The sequence below is a fragment of the Rhopalosiphum padi genome, chromosome 4, assembly GCF_020882245.1.
Source record: "Rhopalosiphum padi isolate XX-2018 chromosome 4, ASM2088224v1, whole genome shotgun sequence".
Lineage (NCBI taxonomy): Eukaryota > Metazoa > Arthropoda > Insecta > Hemiptera > Aphididae > Rhopalosiphum > Rhopalosiphum padi.
In genome coordinates this window covers 1,828,389-1,844,022 of record NC_083600.1, presented here as the reverse complement: position 1 = coordinate 1,844,022, position 15,634 = coordinate 1,828,389, and the positions used below count along the sequence as shown (strand labels likewise).

Here is a 15,634-nt window from a genome sequence, read left to right as displayed (position 1 = left end):
GTTGAAAAGCAGTTTTACGTAAAAATTCTAATTTTTCTTGAATTGTTTTTTGTTTTTCCCAATTCATTTGAAAATTGTTTGGAATTTTTTACTTTTGACCGCACAAAGTATCAACTAGATCTAATTCGCTACCAGAAACCCTGAAGTTTAAATTCGAAGAGGTTTTTATTACTTCAAAAGGTGGTAACATAAATAGATTTTAAGGTTAATAATATATATATCTGTGATTTTTTTTTTCATTTTATTGTATTACTATGATTATCTACATAAATTTATAAATAAATTCTAAGTAATAAGTTATTTCAATCTAAAAAAAAAAAACAAAAAATAACTAGTGTACATATGAATCGTTTTTATCTGCATAGTGATACATAGGAATTCATACCCCGCACCGTTTTTATTTAAAACTCTCGGAACAGAACTTGACTAAATTTATCCAGATAAAATATGAAAGTAATAGAGCATCAATGTCAAAAAAAGGTGCAGGCCATGAATCACTCGGTCCTATAGAATGGATAATATTGAAGTGGAGTGAATTATTATTTTATATTATGCCGATAAAATAATAATAATAATTAGTTAATCATAGAAATTTCTGCACAAACGGAAAAAAGGTGAAATTGAGCACATACCAATATAAAAAAGCTTCCAATTTGAGTCCATACATCCAAGGAAAGAAGAGATACTAGGGAAATGGACCTGAATGATCTGTGTTCCTTTAAGATATAATTTAGAGATTTATTAATTAAACTGTATACGTTTCTAATTTATAATATCAAATTAATATGCTCTTATCTCATATACGATATACATAAATAAAATATTCATTCCTAAGATAGGCAATATTATTAATCTCAGCCATCCATATTCCATCACTGCAAAAATTCATGAATTTGATTTTGATGTTTAATATTTTATCAATAAAACTAATCAGATTTAAAGATAAAAATAAATGTTCAGTTAAATATTTTAATTGCTTAATTTAGGAATCATATAAAGTTTCGTTAATTTATATGAAAAAATATTATTTTTACATTTTATAAAAATAATAAACTTAAACTATAACATATCATACTGCATGATTAACAATTAAAAAATTTTCAGTTTGAGTATCTATTATAATAGCTTGTATAGTTAATATAAGAAAATGCATATATATATTTACTACTAAATTGAATAGACATCTTTTTTTGTTTGTACAATGTTTAAAATACTTTTAAATCAGTTATAAGCATTATATTTTTATCATTTTCCAAACGAAAATTATTTTTTAGGTATAAATAATGCGATCCCCAGTGTATGCAGTAGCATTTCACACGCTATTCAAAACATCCTTAGTACCTTGATAAGCGTTATTTGCCGTCTGTTTAATACCGTCTCCAGCTTCACTAGCTACATCTCCCATGCCATTCGCAACATCCTTTGTGTCCTGATACGCGTTATTGGCTGTTTGTTTAACATCATCTGCAGCTGTACTAGCAGCATTTCCTATATCCTCCGCAACATCTTTAGTCCCTTGATAAATTTTGTCAGCCGCATTTTCAACTCCATTTGCAGCATCACTAGCAACATTTCCTACAGCTTTTCCAATGGCTTTTCCAACAGCTTTCGTAATATCGTAGGCATCCTTTGTTTTATTGTATACATTACCAATTGCATCACGAGCAGCTCGTTTAATATCATTTCCAATTGCATGAATATCATCAGAGAACACACTATCACTGTGACTGCTATAACTACTACTACCGCTATATTTATGACGATTATTATTTTTTCTAGTGGCATCAGAAGGCTTATAGATTTTTCCAATGACTTGTCCATTAGCACCATACACATTTTGACCAACATCTAATGCATTATTTTTACTTACAACTGTATTTTGGATAGAATTAAAACGACTATCCACAGTATTAATAGGAATACCATTAGAACCATCTTGAGTTGACCCTCCTATTTGAGTATTAACATTTGATGTATCAATTTCAGCGTACATATACCTATTTAATTGAGCACTTTCAATTAGCAAACTATTTAAATCAGAACTCTGTTTATCTAAATTAGCGGCATTTAAATCAACATTGGCTCCTGTGCTTGAAGAACTTCTCAAATAGGTTGTACTATAACCAGTATTTAATTGGTTATATTCTGGTACATTAGCTGATTGCATATATTCGTCACCATTATATATAGTGTTATCAATTACTTGTCCCATGTAATTAGAATCCATAATTGCTCTACTGCTATCAACATCATCAACAAAGTCATATGTACCAGACGTCATATCCATATCCGAATAACTGTCAGTTGTTTGTGAAATTTGAGTAATTTGAAATTTATTAAAATCATTCTCACTTAATTCATTGTTATTATGATTTATATCATCGATTCCAATTCCGCTTTGATCATTACCATATGGCATGTTATCATAATTATATATATCAGGATTGATTTCAGACATTGGAAAACCATTATAAGAGTAAATATCAGTGTCATAAGGTGCAACATCATTATCACTAAATGAATATCCTCTAGAAGGTGGACCATACTCCAATTGATTATTTTCATACCCAGGAATTAAATTAGATGCATATGTATCATACAGAGGTTCTGGAAGATTTTCATCATCATACTTAATATTATCTAAATAATCATCAACATTACTACCATAATTTGGGGTGTCATAATCACCATTTGAATTCTGTCTTTCAAAATTAACAGAACTCTCCTCATAAAAATAGCTATTGTAAAATTCAACATCGTCGTTTGATCCAGGAGTATAAACTCCATCATTATTTAATTGATCATAATTATCAGGTATATATCTACCATCTATATTTATTTGACCATCATTCAAAACATCATCTAAATCCACATTCTGCAATTCATAGTCAAAATTATAATTTAATGATTCATAATTATCAGGAATTTGACCTGTAGGAGGTTGATATCCAGACTGTGGTGTACCATAAGAATCTTCATAGCCCTTAAAAGAAGGTATACCTCCATTAAGCATGGGATTTATATCTGTATTTGGAGTAGGCGGGGATATTGAGTTTGATATTTCACCATTCAGATTATTATTGGGTGCACCACTTCCAGTATTAGCACCAGTTGGTTGAGGATAATTTGGAACACCATTTTTCATATTTCCTGGTGGTCCAGTTGTGGGATATGTTATAGGCATATAAGGATAAGTGTTTAAACCATTGGGTTTTCCGATACCGTATGGACCGCTTGTTAAATCTATGTTTGTATTGGTCGGAGAAACATTTGGTGGATAACCGTTCGTTCCCGGAGACGACGTGGCCGGACTTAAACTACCTCCATTTGGATTACTGTTTGGAGAGCTAGGGCCAGTGTTAGGGCTCGGGGTATTAGGCGTTGTAGGTCCGGATGGAGTATTCGTCGTAGTTCCTGGTGATGGTGATCCATTCGTATTCGTTGGTGTATTTATTCCTGCACCTACACTACTAGATGTGCCAACCGTGTTTCCATTCGGCGTGACTGGTTGATTGCCAGGCGAGTTACTAAATGTGCCCGTCGATGTGGCAGTGTTTTGTAAATTCATTGATGAAAATGATCGCTGTATTATTAGATTATCCACATCTTCGCTTGTTCCTGATTGATTAGGTTGATCTGTATTTCCAGACTCTTGGTCTATTGTATACTGCATATAACTGTAATAGTTTGACGATTGGTAGTTGTTGGCAATATCATTGTCATTTACCGGAATATTTCCATTAGCGTCATAACCTTGTCCATTGGTATTACTTGTTAAATCTCCGTGAGGGGAAGGAGGTGAACCATTTGAATTGGGGCTCGATGTTGGTACAGTTGGAGTTCCGCCATTTGGACTACTATTAGGTGCACCACTTCCAGTATTAGCACCAGTTGGTTGAGGATAATTTGGAACACCATTTTTCATATTTCCTGGTGGTCCAGTTGTGGGATATGTTATAGGCATATAAGGATAAGTGTTTAAACCATTGGGTTTTCCGATACCGTATGGACCGCTTGTTAAATCTATGTTTGTATTGGTCGGAGAAACATTTGGTGGATAACCGTTCGTTCCCGGGGACGACGTGGCCGGACTTAAACTACCTCCATTTGGATTACTGTTTGGAGAGCCAGGGCCAGTGTTAGGGCTCGGGGTATTAGGCGTTGTAGGTCCGGATGGAGTATTCGTCGTAGTTCCTGGTGATGGTGATCCATTCGTATTCGTTGGTGTATTTATTCCTGCACCTACACTACTAGATGTGCCAACCGTGTTTCCATTCGGCGTGACTGGTTGATTGCCAGGCGAGTTACTAAATGTGCCCGTCGATGTGGCAGTGTTTTGTAAATTCATTGATGAAAATGATCGCTGTATTATTAGATTATCCACATCTTCGCTTGTTCCTGGTTGATTAGGTTGATCTGTATTTCCAGACTCTTGGTCTATTGTATACTGCATATAACTGTAATAGTTTGACGATTGGTAGTTGTTGGCAATATCATTGTCATTTACCGGAATATTTCCATTAGCGTCATAACCTTGTCCATTGGTATTACTTGTTAAATCTCCGTGAGGGAAAGGAGGTGAACCATTTGAATTGGGGCTCGATGTTGGTACAGTTGGAGTTCCGCCATTTGGACTACTATTAGGTGCACCACTTCCAGTATTAGCACCAGTTGGTTGAGGATAATTTGGAACACCATTTATCATATTTCCTGGTGGTCCAGTTGTGGGATATGTTATAGGCATATAAGGATAAGTGTTTAAACCATTGGGTTTTCCGATACCGTATGGACCGCTTGTTAAATCTATGTTTGTATTGGTCGGAGAAACATTTGGTGGATAACCGTTCGTTCCCGGAGACGACGTGGCCGGACTTAAACTACCTCCATTTGGATTACTGTTTGGAGAGCTAGGGCCAGTGTTAGGGCTCGGGGTATTAGGCGTTGTAGGTCCGGATGGAGTATTCGTCGTAGTTCCTGGTGATGGTGATCCATTCGTATTCGTTGGTGTATTTATTCCTGCACCTACACTACTAGATGTGCCAACCGTGTTTCCATTCGGCGTGACTGGTTGATTGCCAGGCGAGTTACTAAATGTGCCCGTCGATGTGGCAGTGTTTTGTAAATTCATTGATGAAAATGATCGCTGTATTATTAGATTATCCACATCTTCGCTTGTTCCTGATTGATTAGGTTGATCTGTATTTCCAGACTCTTGGTCTATTGTATACTGCATATAACTGTAATAGTTTGACGATTGGTAGTTGTTGGCAATATCATTGTCATTTACCGGAATATTTCCATTAGCGTCATAACCTTGTCCATTGGTATTACTTGTTAAATCTCCGTGAGGGGAAGGAGGTGAACCATTTGAATTGGGGCTCGATGTTGGTACAGTTGGAGTTCCGCCATTTGGACTACTATTAGGTGCACCACTTCCAGTATTAGCACCAGTTGGTTGAGGATAATTTGGAACACCATTTTTCATATTTCCTGGTGGTCCAGTTGTGGGATATGTTATAGGCATATAAGGATAAGTGTTTAAACCATTGGGTTTTCCGATACCGTATGGACCGCTTGTTAAATCTATGTTTGTATTGGTCGGAGAAACATTTGGTGGATAACCGTTCGTTCCCGGGGACGACGTGGCCGGACTTAAACTACCTCCATTTGGATTACTGTTTGGAGAGCCAGGGCCAGTGTTAGGGCTCGGGGTATTAGGCGTTGTAGGTCCGGATGGAGTATTCGTCGTAGTTCCTGGTGATGGTGATCCATTCGTATTCGTTGGTGTATTTATTCCTGCACCTACACTACTAGATGTGCCAACCGTGTTTCCATTCGGCGTGACTGGTTGATTGCCAGGCGAGTTACTAAATGTGCCCGTCGATGTGGCAGTGTTTTGTAAATTCATTGATGAAAATGATCGCTGTATTATTAGATTATCCACATCTTCGCTTGTTCCTGGTTGATTAGGTTGATCTGTATTTCCAGACTCTTGGTCTATTGTATACTGCATATAACTGTAATAGTTTGACGATTGGTAGTTGTTGGCAATATCATTGTCATTTACCGGAATATTTCCATTAGCGTCATAACCTTGTCCATTGGTATTACTTGTTAAATCTCCGTGAGGGAAAGGAGGTGAACCATTTGAATTGGGGCTCGATGTTGGTACAGTTGGAGTTCCGCCATTTGGACTACTATTAGGTGCACCACTTCCAGTATTAGCACCAGTTGGTTGAGGATAATTTGGAACACCATTTATCATATTTCCTGGTGGTCCAGTTGTGGGATATGTTATAGGCATATAAGGATAAGTGTTTAAACCATTGGGTTTTCCGATACCGTATGGACCGCTTGTTAAATCTATGTTTGTATTGGTCGGAGAAACATTTGGTGGATAACCGTTCGTTCCCGGAGACGACGTGGCCGGACTTAAACTACCTCCATTTGGATTACTGTTTGGAGAGCTAGGGCCAGTGTTAGGGCTCGGGGTATTAGGCGTTGTAGGTCCGGATGGAGTATTCGTCGTAGTTCCTGGTGATGGTGATCCATTCGTATTCGTTGGTGTATTTATTCCTGCACCTACACTACTAGATGTGCCAACCGTGTTTCCATTCGGCGTGACTGGTTGATTGCCAGGCGAGTTACTAAATGTGCCCGTCGATGTGGCAGTGTTTTGTAAATTCATTGATGAAAATGATCGCTGTATTATTAGATTATCCACATCTTCGCTTGTTCCTGATTGATTAGGTTGATCTGTATTTCCAGACTCTTGGTCTATTGTATACTGCATATAACTGTAATAGTTTGACGATTGGTAGTTGTTGGCAATATCATTGTCATTTACCGGAATATTTCCATTAGCGTCATAACCTTGTCCATTGGTATTACTTGTTAAATCTCCGTGAGGGGAAGGAGGTGAACCATTTGAATTGGGGCTCGATGTTGGTACAGTTGGAGTTCCGCCATTTGGACTACTATTAGGTGCACCACTTCCAGTATTAGCACCAGTTGGTTGAGGATAATTTGGAACACCATTTTTCATATTTCCTGGTGGTCCAGTTGTGGGATATGTTATAGGCATATAAGGATAAGTGTTTAAACCATTGGGTTTTCCGATACCGTATGGACCGCTTGTTAAATCTATGTTTGTATTGGTCGGAGAAACATTTGGTGGATAACCGTTCGTTCCCGGGGACGACGTGGCCGGACTTAAACTACCTCCATTTGGATTACTGTTTGGAGAGCCAGGGCCAGTGTTAGGGCTCGGGGTATTAGGCGTTGTAGGTCCGGATGGAGTATTCGTCGTAGTTCCTGGTGATGGTGATCCATTCGTATTCGTTGGTGTATTTATTCCTGCACCTACACTACTAGATGTGCCAACCGTGTTTCCATTCGGCGTGACTGGTTGATTGCCAGGCGAGTTACTAAATGTGCCCGTCGATGTGGCAGTGTTTTGTAAATTCATTGATGAAAATGATCGCTGTATTATTAGATTATCCACATCTTCGCTTGTTCCTGGTTGATTAGGTTGATCTGTATTTCCAGACTCTTGGTCTATTGTATACTGCATATAACTGTAATAGTTTGACGATTGGTAGTTGTTGGCAATATCATTGTCATTTACCGGAATATTTCCATTAGCGTCATAACCTTGTCCATTGGTATTACTTGTTAAATCTCCGTGAGGGGAAGGAGGTGAACCATTTGAATTGGGGCTCGATGTTGGTACAGTTGGAGTTCCGCCATTTGGACTACTATTAGGTGCACCACTTCCAGTATTAGCACCAGTTGGTTGAGGATAATTTGGAACACCATTTTTCATATTTCCTGGTGGTCCAGTTGTGGGATATGTTATAGGCATATAAGGATAAGTGTTTAAACCATTGGGTTTTCCGATACCGTATGGACCGCTTGTTAAATCTATGTTTGTATTGGTCGGAGAAACATTTGGTGGATAACCGTTCGTTCCCGGGGACGACGTGGCCGGACTTAAACTACCTCCATTTGGATTACTGTTTGGAGAGCCAGGGCCAGTGTTAGGGCTCGGGGTATTAGGCGTTGTAGGTCCGGATGGAGTATTCGTCGTAGTTCCTGGTGATGGTGATCCATTCGTATTCGTTGGTGTATTTATTCCTGCACCTACACTACTAGATGTGCCAACCGTGTTTCCATTCGGCGTGACTGGTTGATTGCCAGGCGAGTTACTAAATGTGCCCGTCGATGTGGCAGTGTTTTGTAAATTCATTGATGAAAATGATCGCTGTATTATTAGATTATCCACATCTTCGCTTGTTCCTGGTTGATTAGGTTGATCTGTATTTCCAGACTCTTGGTCTATTGTATACTGCATATAACTGTAATAGTTTGACGATTGATAGTTGTTGGCAATATCATTGTCATTTACCGGAATATTTCCATTAGCGTCATAACCTTGTCCATTGGTCTTACCTCCATTGAGTCCATTTATAGCAGTATTTTCTTCAATATTTACCTCTGTATTTGTGGTTTGAAGAAGACTATTTAATTCGTAATCATTAATTATTTCTGCTTCTTTATTCGTTGACATATTCATTTTTGAACTTTTATCAATATTTGCTACAGATTTTAAATCATTTGTATCAGCGTTATTTAGATCTAATTCACTGTTAGAATATGATTTTTGTACAAATTCAGTATTTATATTTGTAGTTATAGAACTATCTTGATTATTTTCAGTTGTAGCTGTTTGAATGGTTCTTTCGTATTGGTATTGTGTAACTTGTTCATTTGAATGAGACGAGGATAATTCATTATTATTCAAAATTTGTTGAGTATCTGTTTGCTGTAATTAATATTTAAATTTAGTTAATTAACACTGTGAAAATAATTTCAAAATTAAATTACAATATACTATGAATTATACCTATTTATGTATGTTTTTTACGATAAATATTACATTTAATACCTAATTAATTCAATCTATTTTATATACCTTAGTTAAATTATTAGTCCTTTTATTATAATTAGATATTATGTTTATAATTTTAGAAATATATAATATTTTCTTTGTTATCGAGAGTTTAAATATTAAGAACTTTGTGAGATTGTTTGAAAATAATATAGATCAAATAATGTGTTTGATTGTATTTTATATTTTTTCAACATATATTTAATATTTATAATTTAATATATTTAAAATTTAAAATTACTGTTTAACTTATTGGTAGATACTATAAAAATAAAAATGTATTTTTAGTATCTCTGAAATATGTATTATTATTTTAGATTGTCATCATTTAGTTCTTAAACTTAAGTTAAATTGATATAACAATTAAATTTAGCTTATCTCATAATTTTTCAGCACTTATTTAAATATTTTCAATTATAAATCTTATATTTATAAAAAATATAGTTAATTTGTATGTTACATAATATTATAATCAAAATTGTATAACTTACTACTGCAATAACAAGTACTAGTATACTAACTATATTATGTTTATATGAAATTAATATCATTCTAAAATAAAATACAATTTCACAACACTTCAGTACAATATATTTTGCACATATAAAATGTTTTAACCACTGATACGAACGAATTATTATTTATTAATTTATTTCTATTGTTATTTTGTTCCATTAATTATATGAAGTAAAAAAACTAATAATTTAAATACACAATAATATAAAATGTTAATCTCGTGAAATTAAACAATTAAAAATAATTGCAGTATTTTTTGTTTGTTTAAATAAATTGTAATTTACGTCATTACAACATATGTTCAAATAAATAACATAAGATATTATATTATACAGAATTATTAATTATACAGATTTATTGTATTTATATCATGTTACCTATGTTCCAAATAAACTAAAAAAAAATTATTTAATTGATTACATACGAAATATCATGATTATAACCATTTTTCCAATTGGCTTATATTCAATATTAATATATTATTTTTAACACATTTTTATAATAACCATACAAACGTTGTTATCAAAAAACAGTACTGATTCGTTTGATCTCTACCAAAAAGTGAAACTACATGGTAATACACTTGTACTGATTAAATTATTGAGTATAATTCAATACTTATAGCGTGTTTTAACATATCAATTTTGGCATGTCAAATTGTATATAATAAACAAACTTTATGAAATTTAATTAACTTACATAACCTAAAAATATTCATACTAATATATAACACATTTCATTGTTCGTACTGTTTTATAAATAAAGGATTTAAAAAAAAATTTTAATTTATTCATATAGGTATTACATAATCTTTATATTCGATTTATTGAGTTACTCAATATTAATATATGTTACCGGCAGTATGGATAATCCGGTGTTTTGTGAAATGCCTAGGCATTATATAAAATGCCAAAAATCACTCGGAAATATGCACAATACGAACTTTGCCTAGGTATTATGTATAATGCCAGAAGTGAAATAGGAAATATGATCAAAATAAACAAAATTGGGTATCGACTATTACTAGAGCGCGGTTTTTTGCAAGGATTGTTTTTTATTTATTTAAAATTTACAAATTAATTAATAATAAAAATCTATTATTTTCAATCAATCTATTATAATTTATAAAGATAACTGACAAAAATCCAAAAATGTGAAAAGAAAAAAATATGCAATTGCATAGAAATCTGCGCTTTACCTATTCAGTATTCACCAACGACTTTACTTATCGTTTATTGTAAATGCGTGTGCCGGCCGCCGCGTGATGATTTGACACAATAAAGATAAGAATCTTAATCTTTATTGCATCAGATTCATACCCTACTATAAAAATAATAATTCTGACGAACTATATTGAACATATTTTTATTATTTTATCGTCATTTTCGTATCTCGTCGCGGTGTGAACTAAATTGAACATTCTTACTTTTATTATTTTATCGTCATTCTCGTTTCTCGTAGCAGTGTGGCATTATTATGGATACGATTAATATGAAGTCAAATTTTTATAACGAACTACATAAAAACCGTAAAAATTTGGCTAATAATACTAGTTTTTTGTCTGATGAAAAATATAACGAATTGATAGAAATTATTGCAGAACTTAAAACTGGACGTAAGAAAAAAGAGCCTAAAGACTTCCGTTTAATCAAAAGGTAAGAAATTCATATTAGAAAAAAATACTTAAATTCAGGGCTTAAATTTAAAAAAAAATATATTGTTTTTTCGTAATATTAACCGAGGGCTGGGGCTGGGATTTTGATGCAATGTCATCTTTTTTTCTGGTGTTTTGAAATTATTTTTTTATTCGTTAAGTATTTAAGTAATTAATTATTTAAATACTTAACGAATAACTTTCGATACTTTTTAGTGCATAGAAATCCGCGCCTTGAAGCCCTGTATATAAAGTACTTTTATAAAATACAGCCATCTATTTTTTTATTTAGATTTATTTTAATTGATTTATTTCTGTTATCGTAGGTATGATATACTGGTTGTACAAGGAAAAACGAAACTTATATTCCCTGTAAAAGATGACAATGTTGTTCTGTATTATGTGCCAACCAGTGAGCTATTTGATATATTGCAAGCCACACATGTATCAATAGGACATGGTGGGCGTGATCGAATGATCAAAGAACTTGGTAATAAATATAAAAATATAACACGTAGTGATATAGAGACATTTTTGCATTTTTGTGAACCATGTCAACAAAAACAAAAAGGCTCGAAAAAAGGAGTGGTAGTTAAACCAATAATATCTCCAGACTTTAATTCCCGATGCCAAGTTGATTTAATAGACTTCCAGTCTCATCCTGATGGAAAATTTAAATTTATTATGGTGTACCAGGATCACCTCACTAAATTTGTTGTTCTCAAGCCCCTCGAATTTAAACGGGCTGAAGAGGTAGCCTATAATATTATAGATATTTTTACGTTGCTTGGAGCTCCTACTATTTTGCAGTCTGATAATGGACGAGAATTTTCAAACCAAATAGTGTCTAATTTAAGAAACATGTGGCCCGAATTAAAAATAGTACATGGCAAACCGAGGCACAGTCAATCTCAAGGTAGTGTAGAACGTGCAAATCAGGATATTGAAAATATGTTGACAACGTGGATGCAAGATGAAAAAAACCGACACTGGAGCGAAGGACTTCGATTCATCCAGCTTATGAAAAACCGAGCTTATCATTCTGGTATTAAAATGTCTCCATATGAAGCTTTATTTGGCTGCAAAATTAAAATTGGTCTAAACACTTCAAATTTACCACACGATGTAATAAGTACGATAGAAAATGAAGAACAGTTAGCTGAATTAATTACAGAACAGTCACAAAAAGTCGAAAATGAAGTATCAGCTGACACAGAACATATCACAGAACAACCACAAAATATTGAAAATGAAGTAACAGAAACAGAAAAAATTACAGAACAACCACAAAACATCGAAAATGAAGCATTACATACAGAACAACAATTAGCTACAACTATCAAATTAAATAACGAAAACGCCAATATCATGCGAACTAGAGCCAAAGAAAATCTGGAAAATCAAGCAAAAAAAATGATGGCGTGGTCGGATAAGAAGCTATTACCGGTGGCAATTCATTCAACTGTACGTGTTCCAGTTCCTGAGGTAGATAAAGGACGTTTAGATGCAAGAAGTATACTGGCAATTGTTTTAGAAGTAATAAATAAGTTTAAAAATTATGCATTTAATAATAATAACTATAAGATATTTTATTTTTTTTAGGTGACAAGTGATGGTATTTATCGATTAGGAACTCGGGATGGAGTTCTGAAGCAGTTATATGCCAGAAGTCAGTTTACAGTATGTCAGAAAAAGCTACTACAAATTGACGAGGTTCCAATAGAGACAGAAGTGGCATTACGAACAGTCGCAAAGGAACAGTCCACAGGAACTGGCCAAGGATTTTTTAAATGTATTTGTAAGACCAAGTGCCAAAATAAAAAGTGCATTTGCCTTAAAAATAATGTTTTGTGCACTTCAAAATGTCATTTTTCTACAACATGTTGTAATAAGTAGCTATTAGTTTAAGTAAAATGTATAAATAATATTACTTAATAAAATAATATAATACAATAATAATAATAATATCAATGTATGAAAATATAGTAATAGATAAAAATTAAAAATTAATATAATGTTTTAACAGATTATGAAAAATTGTTTGTTACTTTGCCTAAAAAGAAATTGGCATTTTACATAATGCCTAGGTATTTTATAAAATACCTAGGTTATATGTAAAATAATATTAAACATTATATGTTTTATTTATATTGCCTAAAATGGGTCAGCAATATGCATAAAGCCTAGGTAGTTTGCAAAATACCTGAATTGTCTATATTGCCGGTAACATATATACGCCATACCATTTGTGTTTTTAACGGTCAAAGAAGAAATTGTGAAATAATACACACAAATAGTGTATTTTTAAATAAAGTAGAATACAATAATTTAATTTAATTTTAAAAGTGTAGTAAGTAAAAATTACCACAATGAATAAAACTTCAAATGAACAAAAAATTAACTAAGAAACGTAATGATTCATGAGTTGAAAAATTAATATTATCAGTATCTTAAGGCATAGATTAAATATACATAACATAGTATATTTAATCTATGCTTAAGGTAACTTTAATAAGTATTATGTATAAATAATATTGTTTTGAGAAATAATAAAAATTTTTGCAGTTAGGAAGCTGAGGGTGAATTCTTATTTTAGACTATACTTCTTTTATTTATTTGAAATCTGTTGTTATCACTCATGTATATAAAAGGAAACTTTTCTGTTTGAATCGCTTACCTTATTAAAAAATATCTTATAGTCCAATAATTAAATACATGATTATTAAATCAAAATTATTGTCTATGATCAATAACTATATTATTAGTGTAGCGCAACTAGGTTTTTATTCCTGTAAATAAAATAATATTTATAACAAGTTAATACTGATTTAAGAAAACATTCGAGACCATGTAAGTCATGATTTATAATATTTTCGAATAAAAAATTAAGCTGTATTAAGTTCTATAATTTAATATATTACATCTTTTATACAAAATAGAAAAAAAATACAACATATTTAACCTTATACCATTTATTCAACTTCAGTTATCTTATATAAAAAATCATAAATAAATAATTTAAGTAACTGAAGCAAATTAAAATGCATAAAATTGTACTATAATAAATATTCTTCTATGCCCAATTTTTATTTTTTAATAATCCCGATATTTAATTTAATTTAAGTTTATTTAATTCTTCGAAATTCTCTTTGATTTATTATTATTATTTAACGACCATATTTCTAAAATTATAAATGAAAAATCATCAAAAATAGGCATTTTATAATTAATTTATACTAAAATGTATAGTTTTTAATCGTCCATATTATAATGGTTGAAATTAACTACTATTGTCTATTATTTAGGCCAATAACTCCATACTCGACAAAAAAATATACCCATACAAATCTCTTTTATAATTTTTTATCCTTTAAATGCAGAAATAACAGCAATAAAACGACAATTTACGTTTAATATTATTCAAATTATCGTGTATTTTATTGTCTTATAACTAATTCAGCTAGAAAATGTTATAAGATAATGGTTAATATTGTAAATTTGGTTTTCAATAAAAAAAAAGTATATAAAAATGTAACGTAACTCTTATTTAATAATATTAAATACATAAATACATTTGTGACATAGTTGACCCATAACCCATAGATGCAGTAGCGTATTTACTGGTAGAGAAATATGGGTATAGATCCTTCTTGGTATTTTATTTTTTACTGATAGGTATAATAATTCCGTACCTATATTACAGAAATACAGGATAAAATTATTGAAAACGTTATCAATATATTATTATATACTCGTAAAAATCTAATGCTGTTTGTTAGTCTCGCTAAAACTCGAGAACGGCTGGACCGATTTATCTCATTTTGGTCTTAAATTATTTGTGGAAATCCAGAGTAGGTTTAAAAGGTGAGAGAATATGAAAATGTTCGGAATTAATTTTTTAATATTAAATTTAAATTTACATGCTTATTTGCATGGTGTATTTCGGATATTCCCGTGACCGACCGCGATGGTAGATTTCCAGCTATCTGTAAACTGACCTTTTTTCTTTTGTGTGTGTTTTGTCGTCAGCAGCGTGTAGGTATGAATTGTTCCGAGAAGTAAAACTCGACAATCTTTCTATATACTATCTTCTATCTACATAATATATTCTTACAAATAGAAACCATGTGTCACAATGTTTACTCGGGAAGAACTCCGAAACTATAAATAATTATAAACTAAAATTACTCAATCCAACTAATAATACATAGTGTTTCAAAAGTCTTCATCCGGTTACAAATTTATATAGTTTGGCAATCGTTAGCTGCAGGAAAATTACCTATATCCTAATCGAAAGATAACTTAAAATTATCTGGTTATCTAACTTTTCATAAGTATATGGGTCGTTTACTAGTGGCTAACGTTTGCCGAGCTATATACATTTGTAATCGGATGAAGACTTTCGATACACACTGTATATTAATTATATTATGAATCTTCTTGATTTTTTTTTTTTAAACGATAGAGTTATTGTCAATAACCATCCGGCTACAGTCATGCCTATAATAAATAAT

The 15,634-nt window shown here is 32.4% G+C and overlaps 2 protein-coding genes across 3 annotated transcripts; one reads left to right on the top strand and one right to left on the bottom strand.

Moving 5' to 3' along the window:
• Nucleotides 1–222: 222 nt before the first annotated feature.
• Nucleotides 223–9,589, bottom strand: LOC132930862 (mucin-2-like). The gene is made up of 2 exons (XM_060996947.1): nucleotides 9,442–9,589; nucleotides 223–8,824 (listed from the first exon to the last, which is right to left on the bottom strand). Exons 1-2 carry the CDS (start codon nucleotides 9,499–9,501, stop codon nucleotides 1,313–1,315), a joined length of 7,572 nt encoding a protein of 2,523 aa, XP_060852930.1. The 5' UTR covers nucleotides 9,502–9,589; the 3' UTR covers nucleotides 223–1,312.
• Nucleotides 9,590–10,319: 730 nt separating this feature from the next.
• LOC132930819 (KRAB-A domain-containing protein 2-like) lies at nucleotides 10,320–13,206 on the top strand. Of its 2 annotated transcripts, XM_060996894.1 has the most exons (4): nucleotides 10,320–11,121; nucleotides 11,337–11,373; nucleotides 11,447–12,656; nucleotides 12,723–13,206. In XM_060996894.1, the coding sequence occupies exons 3-4, from the start codon at nucleotides 11,595–11,597 to the stop codon at nucleotides 13,014–13,016; spliced, it is 1,356 nt and encodes a 451-aa protein (XP_060852877.1). In that variant the 5' UTR covers nucleotides 10,320–11,121; nucleotides 11,337–11,373; nucleotides 11,447–11,594; the 3' UTR covers nucleotides 13,017–13,206. The 2 variants fall into 2 exon arrangements, with proteins under 2 accessions (XP_060852877.1, XP_060852876.1); XM_060996893.1 differs by lacking the exon at nucleotides 11,337–11,373 and having other exon boundaries at nucleotides 12,723–13,205.
• Nucleotides 13,207–15,634: the final 2,428 nt, after the last annotated feature.

Excerpts from the sequence above, each read along its gene's own strand:
- LOC132930862 (XM_060996947.1), bottom strand. The coding sequence starts at position 9,501 with ATGATATTAATTTCATATAAACATAATATAGTTAGTATACTAGTACTT. Across the intron at positions 8,825-9,441 it reads TAGTACTTGTTATTGCAGTA|CAAACAGATACTCAACAAAT; the intron begins GTAAGTTATACA and ends TATTAATTACAG.
- LOC132930819 (XM_060996893.1), top strand. The coding sequence starts at position 10,943 with ATGGATACGATTAATATGAAGTCAAATTTTTATAACGAACTACATAAA. Across the intron at positions 11,122-11,446 it reads GACTTCCGTTTAATCAAAAG|GTATGATATACTGGTTGTAC; the intron begins GTAAGAAATTCA and ends CTGTTATCGTAG. Across the intron at positions 12,657-12,722 it reads TACTGGCAATTGTTTTAGAA|GTGACAAGTGATGGTATTTA; the intron begins GTAATAAATAAG and ends TATTTTTTTTAG.